This window comes from Indicator indicator, chromosome 13 (genome assembly GCF_027791375.1).
Source record: "Indicator indicator isolate 239-I01 chromosome 13, UM_Iind_1.1, whole genome shotgun sequence".
Taxonomy (NCBI): Eukaryota; Metazoa; Chordata; class Aves; order Piciformes; family Indicatoridae; genus Indicator; species Indicator indicator.
Genome location: NC_072022.1, coordinates 21,743,404 through 21,759,473, shown reverse-complemented (window position 1 = coordinate 21,759,473; position 16,070 = coordinate 21,743,404). Strand labels below are relative to the sequence as shown.

At 37.4% G+C, this 16,070-nt stretch overlaps 1 protein-coding gene across 5 annotated transcripts in view; it reads left to right on the top strand.

Annotated features, from left to right (window-relative positions):
- FXR1 (FMR1 autosomal homolog 1) overlaps positions 1–16,070 on the top strand; it is a 35,105-nt gene that overhangs the window by 7,996 nt on the left and 11,039 nt on the right. For all 5 annotated transcript variants that reach the window (XM_054386017.1, XM_054386016.1, XM_054386015.1 and 2 more), the window contains exons 2-9: positions 1,529–1,581; positions 4,437–4,530; positions 5,788–5,859; positions 7,959–8,107; positions 8,575–8,668; positions 9,356–9,472; positions 9,567–9,737; positions 14,797–14,875. In XM_054386017.1, the coding sequence (XP_054241992.1) occupies positions 1,529–1,581; positions 4,437–4,530; positions 5,788–5,859; positions 7,959–8,107; positions 8,575–8,668; positions 9,356–9,472; positions 9,567–9,737; positions 14,797–14,875 (829 nt within the window). The remainder of the gene's footprint in view (positions 1–1,528; positions 1,582–4,436; positions 4,531–5,787; positions 5,860–7,958; positions 8,108–8,574; positions 8,669–9,355; positions 9,473–9,566; positions 9,738–14,796; positions 14,876–16,070) is intronic.

The window sequence follows — 16,070 nt, the reverse complement described above, 5'->3', positions numbered from 1 at the left end:
AATTCTTCCCCATACTGGGGGCATGTTTAAGGGGGACATTGGTAGTAAAAGTTTAGCTTTACCTCTATCGTTAGCTAACACATCCTTGGGGCAATAAATTTTTGTGTATTTTTTGCATCTTTACGCAGATGTAACTTCAGTGTTCCTTTCCAGGTTGCCTGTCCAGAAACTTCCTTGGCATGGGAAAGTCCCTGTTTTATGATGTATTTATTGCTACCTGCTTCAGTTACTTATATTTCAAAGAAGGAGATTTGCCTGCCTTCCCTTGCAGTGGCAGAATGGCCTTTGAAATGGTTTATTTTAATAGGTTATTTCTGGTGCCCTGCTATGTGCTGGGTTACCTGTATGCTTTGTGCTAGAACCAGTCTTCTGTGCTACCAGCAGATGGTTTTGGGTGAAGCTTAGGAAGCAGAATAGCAGGTTTTGAGTAAATGTCTTCACAGCACTGCCAAAGTAGGAGTTTTGGGTAAAGGAGAAGTGTTTATGTAGTCCCTTGAAACCAGCTGTCAGTGTGGACTCCTTTGCTGTCCCTCATTATGGTGAGGGATCTCCTGTGTCAAATTTTATCTTCCCTGAGCTGACACATAATACCTCTGTGGGCTGGTCGCTCCTTGCACAGTTGATAGATTCTTCATCCTCCTCAGCTGGTAGTTTCTTAAGTGTATATAATCCATTCAGCAGATTTCCTGGAATTTCTCTTAACATAGCTATGCAGCTTCTTAACTTTTAAAACTGCAGGTTCATCCTTGACCTCCTCTGCTTGGGCAAATAGCAGGTTATAGTAAAGGCAGGAGTAGTCTGAAAGGTATTTCTTGTCCTTATATCTGCTTTTTTTATGCAATATGCCTGCCTTCCTTAACTAAGAGATAAATGTAGGGACTTAATTTCTGCTTGGATACTTGAATACAACTGTATCTATGAACAATGTGACACAAAACCACCTGAAATACTCTATTTATTTTTTTCCCCTGTGAGGTCCTGCAAGTATTTGGCCTCATATAGTCCCTATTTTGGTGCTTGAAAGGTGATACCGTAACTAGTTCTATGGCAGTCTGTATTGCCAAGTTTTATCCAAGCTTGCTCTCATCTTGTTCTATGAGGTGGTTGTCTTGGATTCAATTTCGTGTTGAGAAGAACACCTATAAAGCAAATAGTGCTACATGCAGCCATTTTACGTCATATCGTGAGTTGGATGAATTCCCCTTGGCCTGTATCTCTGTCCTTTGGTTCCTGTAAAACAGTTGTGCATACCTGTAGATAAAATAATAAACTCTGATAGTAACTTCTCAGTTGCAAATGTGCTGGTTTGGTTTGAGCAGTCATTTGAAACAGTCCTTGTGCAGTGTATTTCTTAGAATAGCCCACTAAGAATATCAGCAGCCTCATGTGAACAGTGGGATCATGCCTTGGAACTTTCCTAAACTGAAACTGCAGCATTGGTGGTGGTCTGCTGTTACAGGCTGCATTGAAATTGGTGCCTTGTTTTGATTTCACTTGCATTCTTCTAACAAAAATGCTTTTGTTTTAGGGATTTATCAAAGATGTTCATGAGGACTCGCTCACAGTTGTATTTGAAAACAAGTAAGTATTTTGTTTTTTTAAAAAGGAAAAAAATCATTCCAGTATTAGTCTGTTATTTCAGTTTTGTGATTGTGGTGGTTTCAGTTTGTTTTGATGTTAAGAGGAAGCAGATGTCATTAGGAAGGTAGGTATATAGTTCTAGCAGTGCAGGCTCACTGTTTTGTTCAGTCCCTATGAACCACCTTCTTGAATTGCTGTATCAGAATTCAGCTCATCAGTTACACAGTCATTTTACTTTTTTTATCTTTAGTGATGCCCATAGAAGTGACAGCCAAATTTAAAGTAGTAATCAGTGGTAGAGGTCCAATACTCTTAAAGTAGAAAAAGATGGAAAATACTAAAATACTTCTAGTAAATAAACAATTCTGTGTCTAATCTGAGAAATGCTGATCAGTGTTTTCAGTTAGAAATAGAGAGATAAGTGTCCTGATGGTAATTGATTTTTCTTTTTAACTAGTAAGAAATAAATACGTATAGATAGCCAGCCTGAAGACTGAATTGTAGTGAAAGAGACTTATCCACAAGACCCACTTTATGTAATATATAAACATAGCAGTGCTACTGGGGACTTGTAGTGGCAAGTTGAAGGTAATCCACAGGATTGTAGAGTACAAAAGAATACTCCTTGTTCAGCATTCATGCTGATAACGCCATGGATTACCTGGTAGATTCCAGGGATAATTTATGATACTCTGAGAGTTACAGCCTTGATCTTATTTCCCTACCAGTTGGTAGGTGGAAAGCTCAAAATTTGCATCAGCTTTTGATCTGAAAGTTATTACTAAACCCTGCCAGCACCAACATGTAGATCAATCTTTGAGCCTCTCTTTGCTGGGTAATAAAGGTAATACTAGGGAGCATGGAATTGTGTGTTTATAAACTGTATTTTATAGTCCTGAATATATAATCCTAGAGTGTCTATGGGTATACATGTATGTGTGTATATGTACATACACATGTAAAAATGAAACAAGTAACCCTAGAAGTTGCCCTGCAAAGTCCACTCTTTGCTTCTTTCTAAGATGGCAACCATAACTTGTAGTAAGGCTGAGGTGGTTATGGAAGCTGTTAGAATCATCTAGGTTTTCATACTCCCACCCCAAACCCCAGCAAACAGAAAAAACAAATAAGGTCCTTCATCCTATCCATGGTCTGAGATGTGGCAGATCTGCAGTTTCTTATTCAATATATGTATTACTTTTCTTGAAGGCAGGAGGCTCTTTGCCTTCACAGCATATACTTTCATGACAGAAATGAAGCAACCATAAGGTGCCTGTGGTTCACAGCAGGGGTGTAATTGTTGGCAAACACATTTCTAGTGTTTAGCATCCATATCATACACGTGTTTTACAGAAAGCCTGGCAACAGTAGCCATCTTCCAAAAAGGATGGCCTACAGCATATGTTGAGTGTTTTGTTGACCAAAAATAGGTTTTATCAGGAAGTGTATATACGGTTGTAGACAAATTTTTCTGTGATGTAAATCTGATAAATTATTACCTTCTTTACTGAGTTAAATTCATAAAGGCTTTACTGCTTTACATTTCACCAGTGAAATGTTCCAATTTTGGACTTTTTGCCATCAAAACTTTGACTCTTTGTATTCTCAGAACTGAGCCTTCTGTCCACTTCTCCACAGTAACATTAAAAAACATCCAAACAATCTTTGACATTTTCTTGTTATAAAAGTTCCACTATAAAGTGTATAATAATGGCTAGAACAAAGCTATATGGATACTTCATATCTTTATTAAATGAGGTACTTGAGCTGAAGCTGTCACCTCAGAAAACATAAATCTTAGAGAAAGTTGCAGAAGTGCCCTTAGCTCTTAACTCTGAAACTTGTTCTACTCACTTAGGCAGCTCTCTACATGTATTAGAAATAAGCAAAATGGACTATTTGGAACAATCCTTATTTTTACAAGTTGATTCTGTACTGGAAGTGAGCTTTAAGATAGGCATGAATGATGGGATTGCGTTCACAGGTATCAAAATCCCTCAGATATTCTGAGTTAATTTTGGGGGGATGAGGGTTTTTTTTTTTTTTCTCCCTGGTTTTATTTCAACCTGTGTAGAGTCTTCAGTTTGGTTTCTGATGAAAAGAATGAGAAGCAGCTGCTGGTTTTCTGTGACACTCAGAGTAGAAGAAAAAGGAATTTGAGGAGAGCACAGAGGATGTGAAATGCTCCAGCAGTCTCAGTAAAATGTGCCTAAAATATATTTTTCCACAACTAAAATGCTTTGTGGATCCACCTATGGTAAAAAAAAAAAAAAGCTTTCTGTACAAGATAAAATTTTAGTTTCACATACATAGTGATAATTGATAAGCAAATACAAAGGTATGTTTTGAACTGAGTCTGTTTGCCAGGCACTTGTTAGGGAGTGTTAATAAGTTTATAGGTAGAAATGTTTTGTTAATAGAGTTAGGTTTTCCTGGAGCACTCAAAACATTGATGTTAACAATTGAAATGTTAAGTATGAGGTGAAGAAATGAATGAATCCCATGGTGGACTGCAAAGATAAGCTTGCATCTATAAAGGCTTTATAACTGGAACAGCAGAAATTTAAGTGCATCATCTGATTATTCTTTTTATTGGGTTTTGATGAAAGCCATTAAGTGAACCCAATCAAATCAAAATTCTCACTTAATTTAAATAAGGTTTTGTCATTAAATATCCTCTCAGATGCTATTTTTGTCTTGACAGGATTATTTTGTTCCTTTGCTTATAAGGTTTCCTTTCTAGCTGAAGAAACAGACTTCATTAGTTAAAACTCAGTCCGTGTAAACTCAGTCTAAAACTAAAAAGGCAACAGGAAAATTCTAGAAATAATGTGTAATGTCTCTTCAACTTTCAGTTGGCAACCAGAGCGCCAGGTACCCTTTAATGAAGTCAGATTACCGCCACCCCCTGATATCAAGAAAGAAATTGGTGAAGGAGATGAAGTGGAGGTGCGTTTATCCTAGTGAACTGTCCTCATCTGTAACTGATTGTCCATTCAAGGCAGTGATGATGATTACACGTACATTACCAAACAGAAGATTTAAAATGGACCTTGTCTCTAGTAATGGGTTTATTAGGCTTTCCATGAAACTCTTGACATTCCAGTTTTCTCAAAGAACTACCAGTGGAACTTTCTCAAAATGTAAATCTTAAAATAGCTGAAAATGTTCCAGGATTACAGCCAAGACTAGGTAATTTTCATTTTTGATCTGGAATGTAATTGGAAATCTCTTGATACGAAGAGGTAATAGAGCTCTTCCAATAATAATAGTTTTAATCCAGATGAAATGTCTCATACAATCTGGTAGGAAATTGTGTGAATTACACTGTTTCACAGAGAAACAGTGTTAATTAGAAATGATATATTAAACCAGGAAATTAAAAGGTGCATGTTCTGTTCCCATCTCATTGCAGAATTTCTAGTAATACAGTAATTACTTTTAACTTCTTTTCACTTTTTTGTTCTTAAAATGAAATTAATGAGTTTCTTTAGGATACCTGTATAGTTTCTCACTAGTAATTTAAGAAACAATGTAGCATAGATGCTGGGGTTTTGTGTTACTTTATTTGAAAGACAAGCTATTTGTTGCATTTTTTTAGAGGTTAAATGTGAAAAACCGGTTTCTATATCCTTGCTATTGCAAAAATTTTTTGTTCAGTTTGTATGTAATCAACTTTGGCCTGTCAGAAGTGTATGAGGAGTAAAATTCAGCAGTCCTCTTTTCTATATCCATTCTTGCATTAACTTGGTAGCCGTAGTTAAATATGGAATATAGTCATATGTTGACTTGGTTCACTTCAGTAGTCCTAGGTATATAAAATAAGCCAGTGATGAAGCAGATATCTTAATTGTGGAGTTCCTCCTGTGTGAACTTCCAGTGTGAAGACAGCGTTTGAATTTAGCGAGGATTTGTCCCCGGATAAGCATTGAGGCAAAGTTTTGTCTTCCTTCAGAAATTATTGAATTGTCAGTAACAAAGAATCATCAGGCAAAGGAAATCGGTTCACAGTCCTTGTAGTACAAAATAATAGCCATTTGTGTAAGAAGCATGTGCTTCATGTTTTATACAAAAATGACTTCATGTGGCATACTGTTCCATTTTAATGAATATTAGAAAATCTGGGATGTTCTTTCTTCATCATATGTGCAGGCAAGTGAATTGTGTCTGAGTGCTGTCAGTGTTTCTTACTACTTTCATTTTCAGGTTTATTCTAGAGCAAATGACCAAGAACCTTGTGGCTGGTGGCTGGCAAAAGTTCGAATGATGAAGGGAGAGGTAAATTATTTCAAAACCTACTGATTTAATGATGTTGCTTTATTTAAAGTTACTATGAAAGGTCTTTGTGATGGCAGAACTATGTAAAGTACTACTAATACAAAAACATGGCAAAACAGAATTCTTAAATTGAGATCACTTCAGAATGACCCATGCTGCATTACACAACTGAGGGTCATGTTTTTATAGCTGAGCAAGTCATCTCCATTATTTGTAGTTAATTGCTTGGAAGACTGTATGAACACACGAAGACAGGACTTGTAATAAACCTACCTTGTGAATTGAACTTGGAGCTAAAGAAATCAGTAAAGCAGTGCATTTCGCTTAACCTCTGGTTAAAGGTGGTGTTTAAACTCCACAAATTAAACATATTGTAGCTATTGGTGTGTGTTGCTTGGGTTCTTTTTTTGTGTACTTCTCCTAAGTATAGTGGAAAGACACCAGTTGCTTTACTTTTTTGCATATGTCAAGTGTGTATTTTACTGTTCACTCTTGATAGTTACAGCTGTAAAGTAACTTGCAGATTCAGACACTTAAGTGTATAGAGCTATGTCAGTGTCTGGTATTGTTTCATTAGAGCTTTATTTTATGAAATGATAGCAAGAAAATTTAGCTTCGTAACAGGATGCTTCTACTGTGTATTCCTAAAAGCAAAGGAAATAGGGTTGAGAATGAAATAGTCCTATTTCTGATACTGTTTAAAAACTGTTAACAAAAAGTAACTGCTATTGAGCTCTGTGAGGGCAAGGTGTTAAACAGTTACCAAAGAGTCTTTATCTTAGTCCTTGTGGTTGAACAGTTTATTAAGAAAAAATGAGACAAACTGATTGAAATATGTCACAGAAGTTTGGAATTTTACTATGTTACCTTGCTATGCTGCTTATTTCAAAAAACAAGTCATAAAATAAAATGTTTAATTCTGAATTTATATTCTGTTTCATCAATTTTAGGCTTTTTAGTATTTTTATCAGGAAAAACCCCCAAAATTTTTCATCCTCACATGGCTGGTATCTTTATACAGCATTGCAAGTATAGTTATTTTATGGACTTGTCTCTCCTAAAAGAACTCATAGTTCAGCTTTAACTGTTATATAGTCTTTAACATTTTCATTCCCAAAATAAATGCAAAATTCACAGATAGCCAGTGTGTCTAATGATAGTTAGTTTTGTGATTGTTCTGATTCTGATCAGAATTACCTTTAACTGTAGGAGTTGATTTTTTTTTTTTTTTTTTTTTAATAAGCATATAGTGTTAGTTGTCTATTTAGTATTTATTTTTCCTTATTAAACTTTTGTGGTATGTTTCTAAGTAGCTTTATTTGATTAGGAGGATATGTAAGTTAAACCATGAAATTGTAAAACAGCATGTGGAAAAGTATGTCACAACCTTAGTGGATTTACTGTTTCCTGATACTTGAGAGAATCATGTGTTGGCAAAAGTAGATGCCAGTTTTGAGGGAGGAAGAGGAGAAAGTGCACTCCCTAAATAGCATACAGGTGGAAGGGAGGATAGGAGAAGGCTATATCCCTAACACAAAGTCTGGATTCAAGGATACTGCGCACACAAGCTTCTTTATACTTGCATGTGTTGGGTGGATTATTGGTAGTGTAGGAGGAGATTATTAGTAACTTAAATCTTCTTAGTTCTTTTGCATTCCCGAATTTGGGATAATGTGTATCAAAAAAGATCACATTTTTATTTTGCTTTTGAGCTTGCATGATTCACAGGTAGTTTGCCTTTTTTTTTTTTTTTTAAACTATTTCAGAGCAGATACTTCTGTGAAAAATGAGTTATGTTTTCTTCTCTATTAGATATTTTTTGAGAATTAGAGATCCAGTAAACATTTTGAATTTTGAAACTTGAACTGGACGATGATGTGGGGTACTGAAATTACATTGATATGGTGCCGTGACTTCACTAAGGAGTCAGATGGGTACTCAAATATGTCCAGGATCATTTGTGTAGAAATGTAGCGTTATATCAACTCAGAATTAGGTTTTAGTCTGTATATGCATACGTTGTACTTCTTGGTGTTGCTGGTACTGTTTCTGTGCCTTTGTTCCTTACTGAAGCTAGCATTTAAAAAATTCTTCTATAGTTTTATGTCATTGAATATGCTGCTTGCGATGCCACTTACAATGAAATTGTCACTTACGAACGACTCCGACCTGTGAATCAAAACAAAACTGTCAAAAAGAACACCTTTTTCAAGTGCACAGTGGATGTTCCCGAAGATCTGAGAGACGCGTGAGTAGCTCTACACATTCTCAGTATGGTGTTAACTGTATTTGAGGGGGGAAGTCCCACTTGGCTTAAATTTTAGAGGCAAATTTACAGGTCCATGGGTGGCTTCTGGGTGACTATTGCTGCAGTAGCTTATTTAGAAACTGCTGATTGGGGTCCCTGCTGAGCTTTTGGGGTGGAGACTTAAAAAACAAAGAGTTCCGAGATGGGAGCTTCAGGGCTTGCTTTAGCTCTTTAAAGATCATGCGCTCACAACAAGCCCCCAGTACTGAGACTTGCTGATTAACCATCATGGGCATACAGCCCACAGAAAAATGAGCTCTAGAACCATGTTAAGGAGAGTGGGAATTTTCCAGTTTCTGAGCAGTCTTTTTCATAAACTACTTTGAAACATCATTGGTTCTGACCATGATACAGCACATTCTGTTTTGATGCAGCTTACTGAAATAGCAATCATTTTGTCTCCTTAGGTGTGCTAATGAAAATGCACATAAAGATTTCAAGAAAGCTGTGGGAGCGTGTCGTATTTTTTATCATGCTGAAACTGCTCAACTAATAATACTGGTAACTTACTTTTTTGTAAATGTTGCATGAGTGATCAGTGTATTATTTATGGGGAAGTACATAGCCAGCTTGTATGTTTGTATGGAAAATGGTTTCACTTGTCCAACTGTGTAAATTGTGAGAGATTTAATTAATATAAGTAGATGCATTTAAGTTTACTCTGGGGTTAGACCTTTGGAGGGACTACAGGTACTGAACTGCACCAGTTCATCATAGCCGTTGACTTGTTCACTTCGGTGCTTCTGTGACGGTTTTCTCTATTATATATAGACTTCCCAGCATTAGTTTTATTCTGCAGTTCTGTTTACTTAGTATTACCCATTTGATCCTCACTCTCCAGAACTGCTTTCCTTGCTTGTTTCCCTTAGTTCTGCTGTTCAGACTGTGAGTGACAAAGATATCTATAGTAGATTGATATTTAATTCGTTTGGAGAACATCATGAGGAAGAGTTACTCTGTATATCCTGCCACAAAATCTTTGGTATAAAATGTGCTCTAAGAGGCAACAGAGAATTGTTGGTGTGCAGAGCTGGTGCTGAATTTCTCATGCCTTGTTTGAGGAAGAACAATGGCCATGTATGTTCTGGAAATTTAGATCATGTTTATTAGTTTAAGTAGGTTTCGGATTCATTCTTTAAATGTGGATTTGCTTAAAAATCAAAACTTAATGTTCTTGCTATTCTGTAGTCTGCCAGTGAAGCAACAGTGAAGAGAGTGAATATACTGAGTGACATGCATCTGCGCAGCATTCGTACCAAACTTATGCTTATGTCAAGAAATGAAGAAGCTACAAAACACTTAGAGGTAAGTCATGTAGTTCTTATTGCCTGAAACTGAGCACATCACTGTACATGATGTTGTGTGCATGTGGATGAGTCGTCTTTTGTTTTCCCTTCAGTGCACAAAACAGCTTGCTGCGGCATTTCATGAGGAATTTGTAGTCAGAGAAGATTTAATGGGACTTGCTATAGGAACACATGGTAGTAACATACAACAAGCCAGAAAGGTTCCAGGAGTTACTGCCATTGAACTTGAAGAGGATACTGGTACTTTCAGAATCTATGGAGAGGTAAGGGGGAAGCTTTGTATGAATCTGATTAGTGTTTGACTCTATCTGCTTTCAGAGTGGTGAGAGCTGTACCCAAAATTAAGAACTGGAAATAGCTGAGTAGTTGCCTGAGTGGCTATCTGCATGTTCACACAGCAGCAGTTTGTACCACATATTTGAATGTGACCTCCCTGAGATGTGTTCTGTCCTGACTTTCTATGTGCTGATGCACAAATTCTCTGATAACTGCACTGTACATATTGGTCAACCCAAGAGAGATACCATTTGCTGCTATTTTACTTGATGACAGATTTTTTTATTATTGTTATTTTTTTTTCCTTCAGACTGTATATGCTGTTCTTGTTGGTTCTCCCCCTCCCTTCTTTCTAGGTCATGTGTATTTTGCTGTGTGGTGTCTGCTCCTCTGACCTCTTACTTGTGTTATTGCAGAGGGGGTTGGACTAGATGACCTTTAGAGGTCCCTTCCAACCCAGACCATTCTAAGAATCCATGACACAGCCAAATATATTGCATCCTGTATCTCCTGCTTCTAATCCTTTTGACAATTTAGTGCTGGTTTTGGCAAGATAATACTGGCTTGTTCCAAGTTAATTCCATTTATGTGACTCTTAACCTGATGTGCTTTAAATCTCACAAGTGCCTTGAAATATAGTTTGTCTTTGGACAAAACCAAAATCCATTCAGGTGGCAGAAGAGTAGTGACAAAGATGCTACTGTCACCAGGGTCCTGTCAGAAGGTTTCTTGTGGTTTGGTTGTTTTTTTTTTTTTTTTTTTTTTTATCCCATGTTACTGACTCTTCAGGTGTCAGTCACTCCTGAGTCTCTAGTGTTAATGCTTTTACAAATCCTTGGTCATCTGCTGCTTCAGGAATCCATGGTCTTGAACTATGCTTCATGCGTGTCAGGAGTAGAACCTGGTTGTGACCCAAGCGTCAGGTGAAATTGATACTGCTGAGAGGAGGAGAGTCTTCTGTACTCTTCAGGATCTCTGAAGTTCTGTCATGGTTTTTTTCTGTTTTTTTTTTTTTTTTCATTTTTGAAACTGTAGAGTCCTCCAGGGTATCAGCATGGCAACAGATTCTTCTCTGATCTAGTACTATCAGATCATCACATCTCACAGTTCATGAGGAAGACTCGGACAACTTTAAACACAGTAGAATGTGTAGTGTATTCTAGTTTCTGTCTCTTTAATGCCAATGGTGTGATGCTGAAATGTGTGGAAAGGTTCTGACTGTCACCAGCCTCTTTCAGGAGTGCACTGCAATGATGATAAATGCCAGATGCCCCCTAATAATGCCTTTAGACACATCCAGCCTTGTCCTTCCTGGAAGTGATAGCTGCTCCTAAAAAAGCCAGGCAACCTAAATGTTCCACATGATGAAGGCTTCGGCATGTGGGTATTCTTGTCTACTCCTTTTGCCTCTTTACAACAGAAGTTGGCAAGCAGCCAGTCCCTAATGGCTGAATGCACAGGCAGACAATTTTGGGCCGTGATATGTGTGGGAATAGTGATCCAATGTCCCTGACATTGTAGTCAGGGTCAGAGGGTCTCCCATAGATCATGTTTTGCATAGAGACAAAAGATCAGTGTTGCTCAGGGCTGGAATTTGTGAGGGAAGGAAGAGTGAGATTGGAAGAGCATTGGAAAGTCATACGATCAGAGGGAAGCTGAACGGTATGAGCTGGGCTGCTCTTCGTGCTTTCTCCTTGTCTGGTCAAGACCACTTTAATTCCAGGACCCTTTCCCTTCTGCCTGAACCTTTTCTTGTGATACCCGTTACGGAGACCATAGTGCTGTGAACTTCTGAGTTGGACAGTGAGTAGCTATCCCTGCTTTTGAAATCTTGTGCCTCCCCTGGAAGAAGAGTCTTATCAGAAACAGAAAAGCTTTTTTTAGACCTTTGTTACTGGCAAAATTGAATTGTATTCAGTTCGTGTGCAGTTCTTAACGCTTGAGTTTCTTCATTTTTACACCATTTTTTAAAGATACTTAACTTGTGTGATGACCATTCCCTTGAGTAGAAAGGTAACAAGACTCTATCAATCTCAGCTTTTCCAGGAGACTGTTACTCATTTTTCCTTTGGAGCTTTCATTAGCTCAGTTCCATTTGAACTAAGAGACTAATGCACATCTTATTTTCTTGTAAAAAGAATTGTATCCCAGTGGATAAAGCATAGTTCCCTGCTATAACTCGGGAAGACTTTGCCATTATCTGCATGAGGATCAGGCTTTTCAAATTATTCCCAGAGTAGTTCTGTATCATCCATTTGGAAAGGTCTAAAAGACTTTTAAGACCTTGTTTCAGAAACTGGTGTCAGACTCTTGAGACAGATTCACCTTTTGTAACAGGAGTGTGCCCTCTGCCAGCGCGTAGGCACTAGATAGACGTTAACAACTGTGTTACAAAACATTTTCCCTCGAGTCTGCAGCCTTGCAGTTCTTGTTTCGCATTCATGTAGAAGTCTCCTGCTGCAAAAATGGTAGGTATAATGCTGAGTTGAGAAAAATACTCTGCATTGAATCTATTAGACTCTTCAAGAAACATACACGTGTCTTGATAGTATGAGCACCTACATGAAGTAACCAGGGCATCAATGGACGTGTAGATGGTAATTCAAAGCCAGAAAGGTACCTACTAGTAACTGGAATTCATTGAGGTCTTTAGTCCACATCCACACCAATTTTTAGAGAGAGAAATTACCAACTGAGAATACATTGTCCAGATTGGTTTTATGTGCTATCTCCTGTTGGGTATGAATGAGTCATACAGGTTGTACTTGCGTAAAAGTTCTGAGTGCTTGTGGCTAAGTGAAGATATGCATATGGGTGTGCTGTAGTTACTGGCAGTAGTTTGTTTTCTTATCCTGACTGCTGCTGTGGAGCAATCACTGTTCCTTCATCTTTATTTGGGAAAGAATAGATAACATACTTCTGAGGCAGGACATTGCAAACATTTTAGTTAATTGTTTCCTGTTGATAGAGTTCACTGAAGATGAAAAATTGCTAGTGAGCATTGAAGTTCATATTGTTTTATCAATTGCTGTATGAAGCATAGTCTCTGCTCTCTACAACTTCCTGTTCATCTGCTTTCCGTGCTTTATTGCTTGTTTCATTATCGTGAAATCCAGTTCACTCTTGTTTTTCTTACCATCATTCTGACCTCTGCCATAAGTAGAGGTTTGTAAGTTTTCTGTCCTTCTAGAACTTCTTTAATCTGAAAGATGCACGTAATCTTATTTCATGTGTTGCCTTAAAAATGATGGATGAAAGGGCTGAGGCATTAGTGTAAAATGGAAACTGCTCAAAAACTGTCATTACATTATTTGATACTTAATTCTAATTGCTAACTTGAAGCTTTGTTTCTTGTTTCAGCATTTTGATAGCCTTAATTAACAGTTGATTTCTGTCATTTATTAAAAAGCTTTAAGAGAACTCCTTACTACCCAAAGACACTGTCCTTTGTTGGAAAACATTGTAGATGAGCTGTGGCCAGAAACCAGAGCACTCTAGAAGGAGGTGCCCTGGCTGTATTACTTGCACTGTAGAGGTGATTTGATTAGGACAGGTTTTTTAGTGTGGTCCATCATTTCACTGTAGAATTCAGGTTGCACTACTGTAATTTGCCTGCTGTTACAAGGCAGATTGAAGCTGCTGGTTATTCAGGCTTAATTATTGATTCAAGCTGTAGAATTTTTGTAGAGAAAACAAAATAACTGCTCGAAGTGTAGCCCTTTCTAAAGAGGCATGGTACGCTGTGCTTGTATGCTCCTGTACCGTCCTGCAGTGCTCTTGCTCTTTTGAAGCACTAGTTTGCCCAGCCACTGCCAAATTGCCCTGGAATTCAGAGCACTGTGCTCTGAACATAGTTGCCCAGCCTTTTTGCAGCAAGTCCTTTTCCTGAAGGTACAACTGAGTTGATTGTGTGGTGGGCAAACCTTGTGAGTGTGCACATACTTAGAGGAGTAGCTGCTTTTGTCACCTGGGCAGTGTGTATTCACTGAGGAGTTGTGTATTTACAAACAGCACTTGGTTTTTAGACTTGACTGAAAAACAGATCTGTTAGTTACAAGAGGTTCTCTGGTACTCTGATTTTTTTTTTCCTTCTGTTTTCTTGAATACTGAGGAGGGGAACTGAAACTTCTTGAGGGGAGAACTTCTAACAGGTCTTTCATTCATGCTTTTTTGAAAAATCCGTACACCTTTCTTACGGAAAAGGCTTACAGTGAGCCTGTAAAGTTCTGTGGAGAGCTTCTACTTCAGCCTTGGAACTGTCTTTATCAGGTGACATATTATTTAGATACTGTCAAGAGACAAAAAAGAGTTGAAGATTCAATTTCTCCACCATTTTTCCACATGTCCTCTGGGCAATGTAATAGTGTGTTACATGTTAAAAATTAAGTTAAAAGCTGTAAAATAAATTTGTATCTGACAATATTGATGGTAGTACAGTTTCTGTGGAAAAAAAATGGATACTTCCAAAGCAGCTCAGAGGAAAATACAAAGATGAAACTATATGATCCGAAGCTACTTTTAATACAATATTCTTGCAAGTTTCTGTGAATGCTGGTAGGACCTGTTACAGATTTGTTTCTTTTCAGTACAGAATCTTTGTAGTTGATTATTAATTTATATATATATTTTAAAAATAAATAGGTTCCAGAGTTGAAAATTGTCTGCTTTTGGGGAGAGAGAACAAAATTATCTGTTTTTTTCCTGATTAATGTCTACCAGAAACTGCTTTAAGATATTTTATGTCTGAGGTTTACTAGTAAAAGGTTGCAGATAATATTTTAAAATGTCTTGAAATAACATGGAAGAAGTTGTTTTATTTATTACTGATGATTTGCTTTGCTGCTGCATTTTGCCACTGGCTATTTTACTGAATTATTTCTTTGACATTTAGGTCAAAATTGGATTAACTTTGTCTAACTGTTCATGTTTTTTTGAAAATAAGCTTGACATTTTTAAGACTTGTAGGTTTTTCTACAAGGTTTTACTTTTGACATCTTATATTCACAAGTAAGCTCCGTTTTTATATATTTTTAAATTCATTTCCAGACTGCCGATGCAGTGAAAAAGGCTAGAAGTTACTTGGAATTTGTGGAGGATTTTATTCAAGTTCCCAGAAACCTTGTTGGTATGTAATACTGCTAAAACTTGGGGAAAGGGAGCCTGATCAGCTTGACTGTGCAAAAGAGGATTTAATGCCAGTTCGATATTTGATTTCTCCATTTAAGTAGAAAGTGATTAACCTTTTACAACTGTATGTATCAGGGAATTCTTATGGAATTACATATGTTACTGAATAATACATTTTCAGGATTTTAACACTTAAAATGGTTTGATTATGGACTAATACTATCCAATTCAATAGTAATATTTGAAGTTCAGATTCTAGTAAAACATGGTTTGTTATATTGACCACTTAATAGTGTGTCCACTGAATTCCTGGATGCAATATGGAAGTACTATGGCTGAGATGCAGCAGTGATGCAAGACAGTTCTCATGTTACTGCTCCCTCCTTGTTTTAGATGTCAGAGGTGGTGGTTGGGTGGTGTTGAGCAGCTCTGTAAACCTGCTGGCAGTGCCTGTTGGTCTCATCCTCAGGCTGGAAATGGGCATTTTTCCATGTTTCAGCTTTATGGAATGTAGCTTCCTGAAACTTGTAAATGCATATACAGAAGCTTCTCTATCATAAGCTACCTAAAGGTGAGGTGAACTTCCTATGGTTTAGGCTTACAGCTTGCTATTGTAGACTACATAATTTGAATGGTTCATGTGCAAACTCCTAAAAATGAGGCTTTCAAGGTTTTATAACTTCAGCAAGTTAAGATGTAGTGTTTTATTGTTTGGGTTTTTTTAACAGTATCTCTGCAAATTGTTTCTGATGCAGTTTGATAATTCTGTTGATGTTAAGACTTGTTTTAACATTCAGCTAATTATTTTGGTTTTTTTCATCATCTCATTCGGCAGACCTAGGTGCACCAGGGAACTTTGCTAATCAAAGTTTTTGAGAGCTTTGGATGGCATTCACTAGTGTGAATATAGCCATATCACAATCATGGCACTAACATTAATGCATGTCACTGAAAATGCTACTCTTGAACAACTGCAATAGCAGCTCCTGACGAAAGCAGACATCTTGCCCAGAGTGCCTGTGGTCATGTATGTAAGCAGGCAGATATTTAGCTACACTTTATGAAGGCGCCTAAGTTAAGAGGAGTGTCATGATCATTAATGACTTGGATGGAAGATCCCCTCCCACTGTGCACAGTTCATCTCTTTGTACCAGATTGAAGAGTGCCATCTGATGAACTGCCAGCTTCAAATG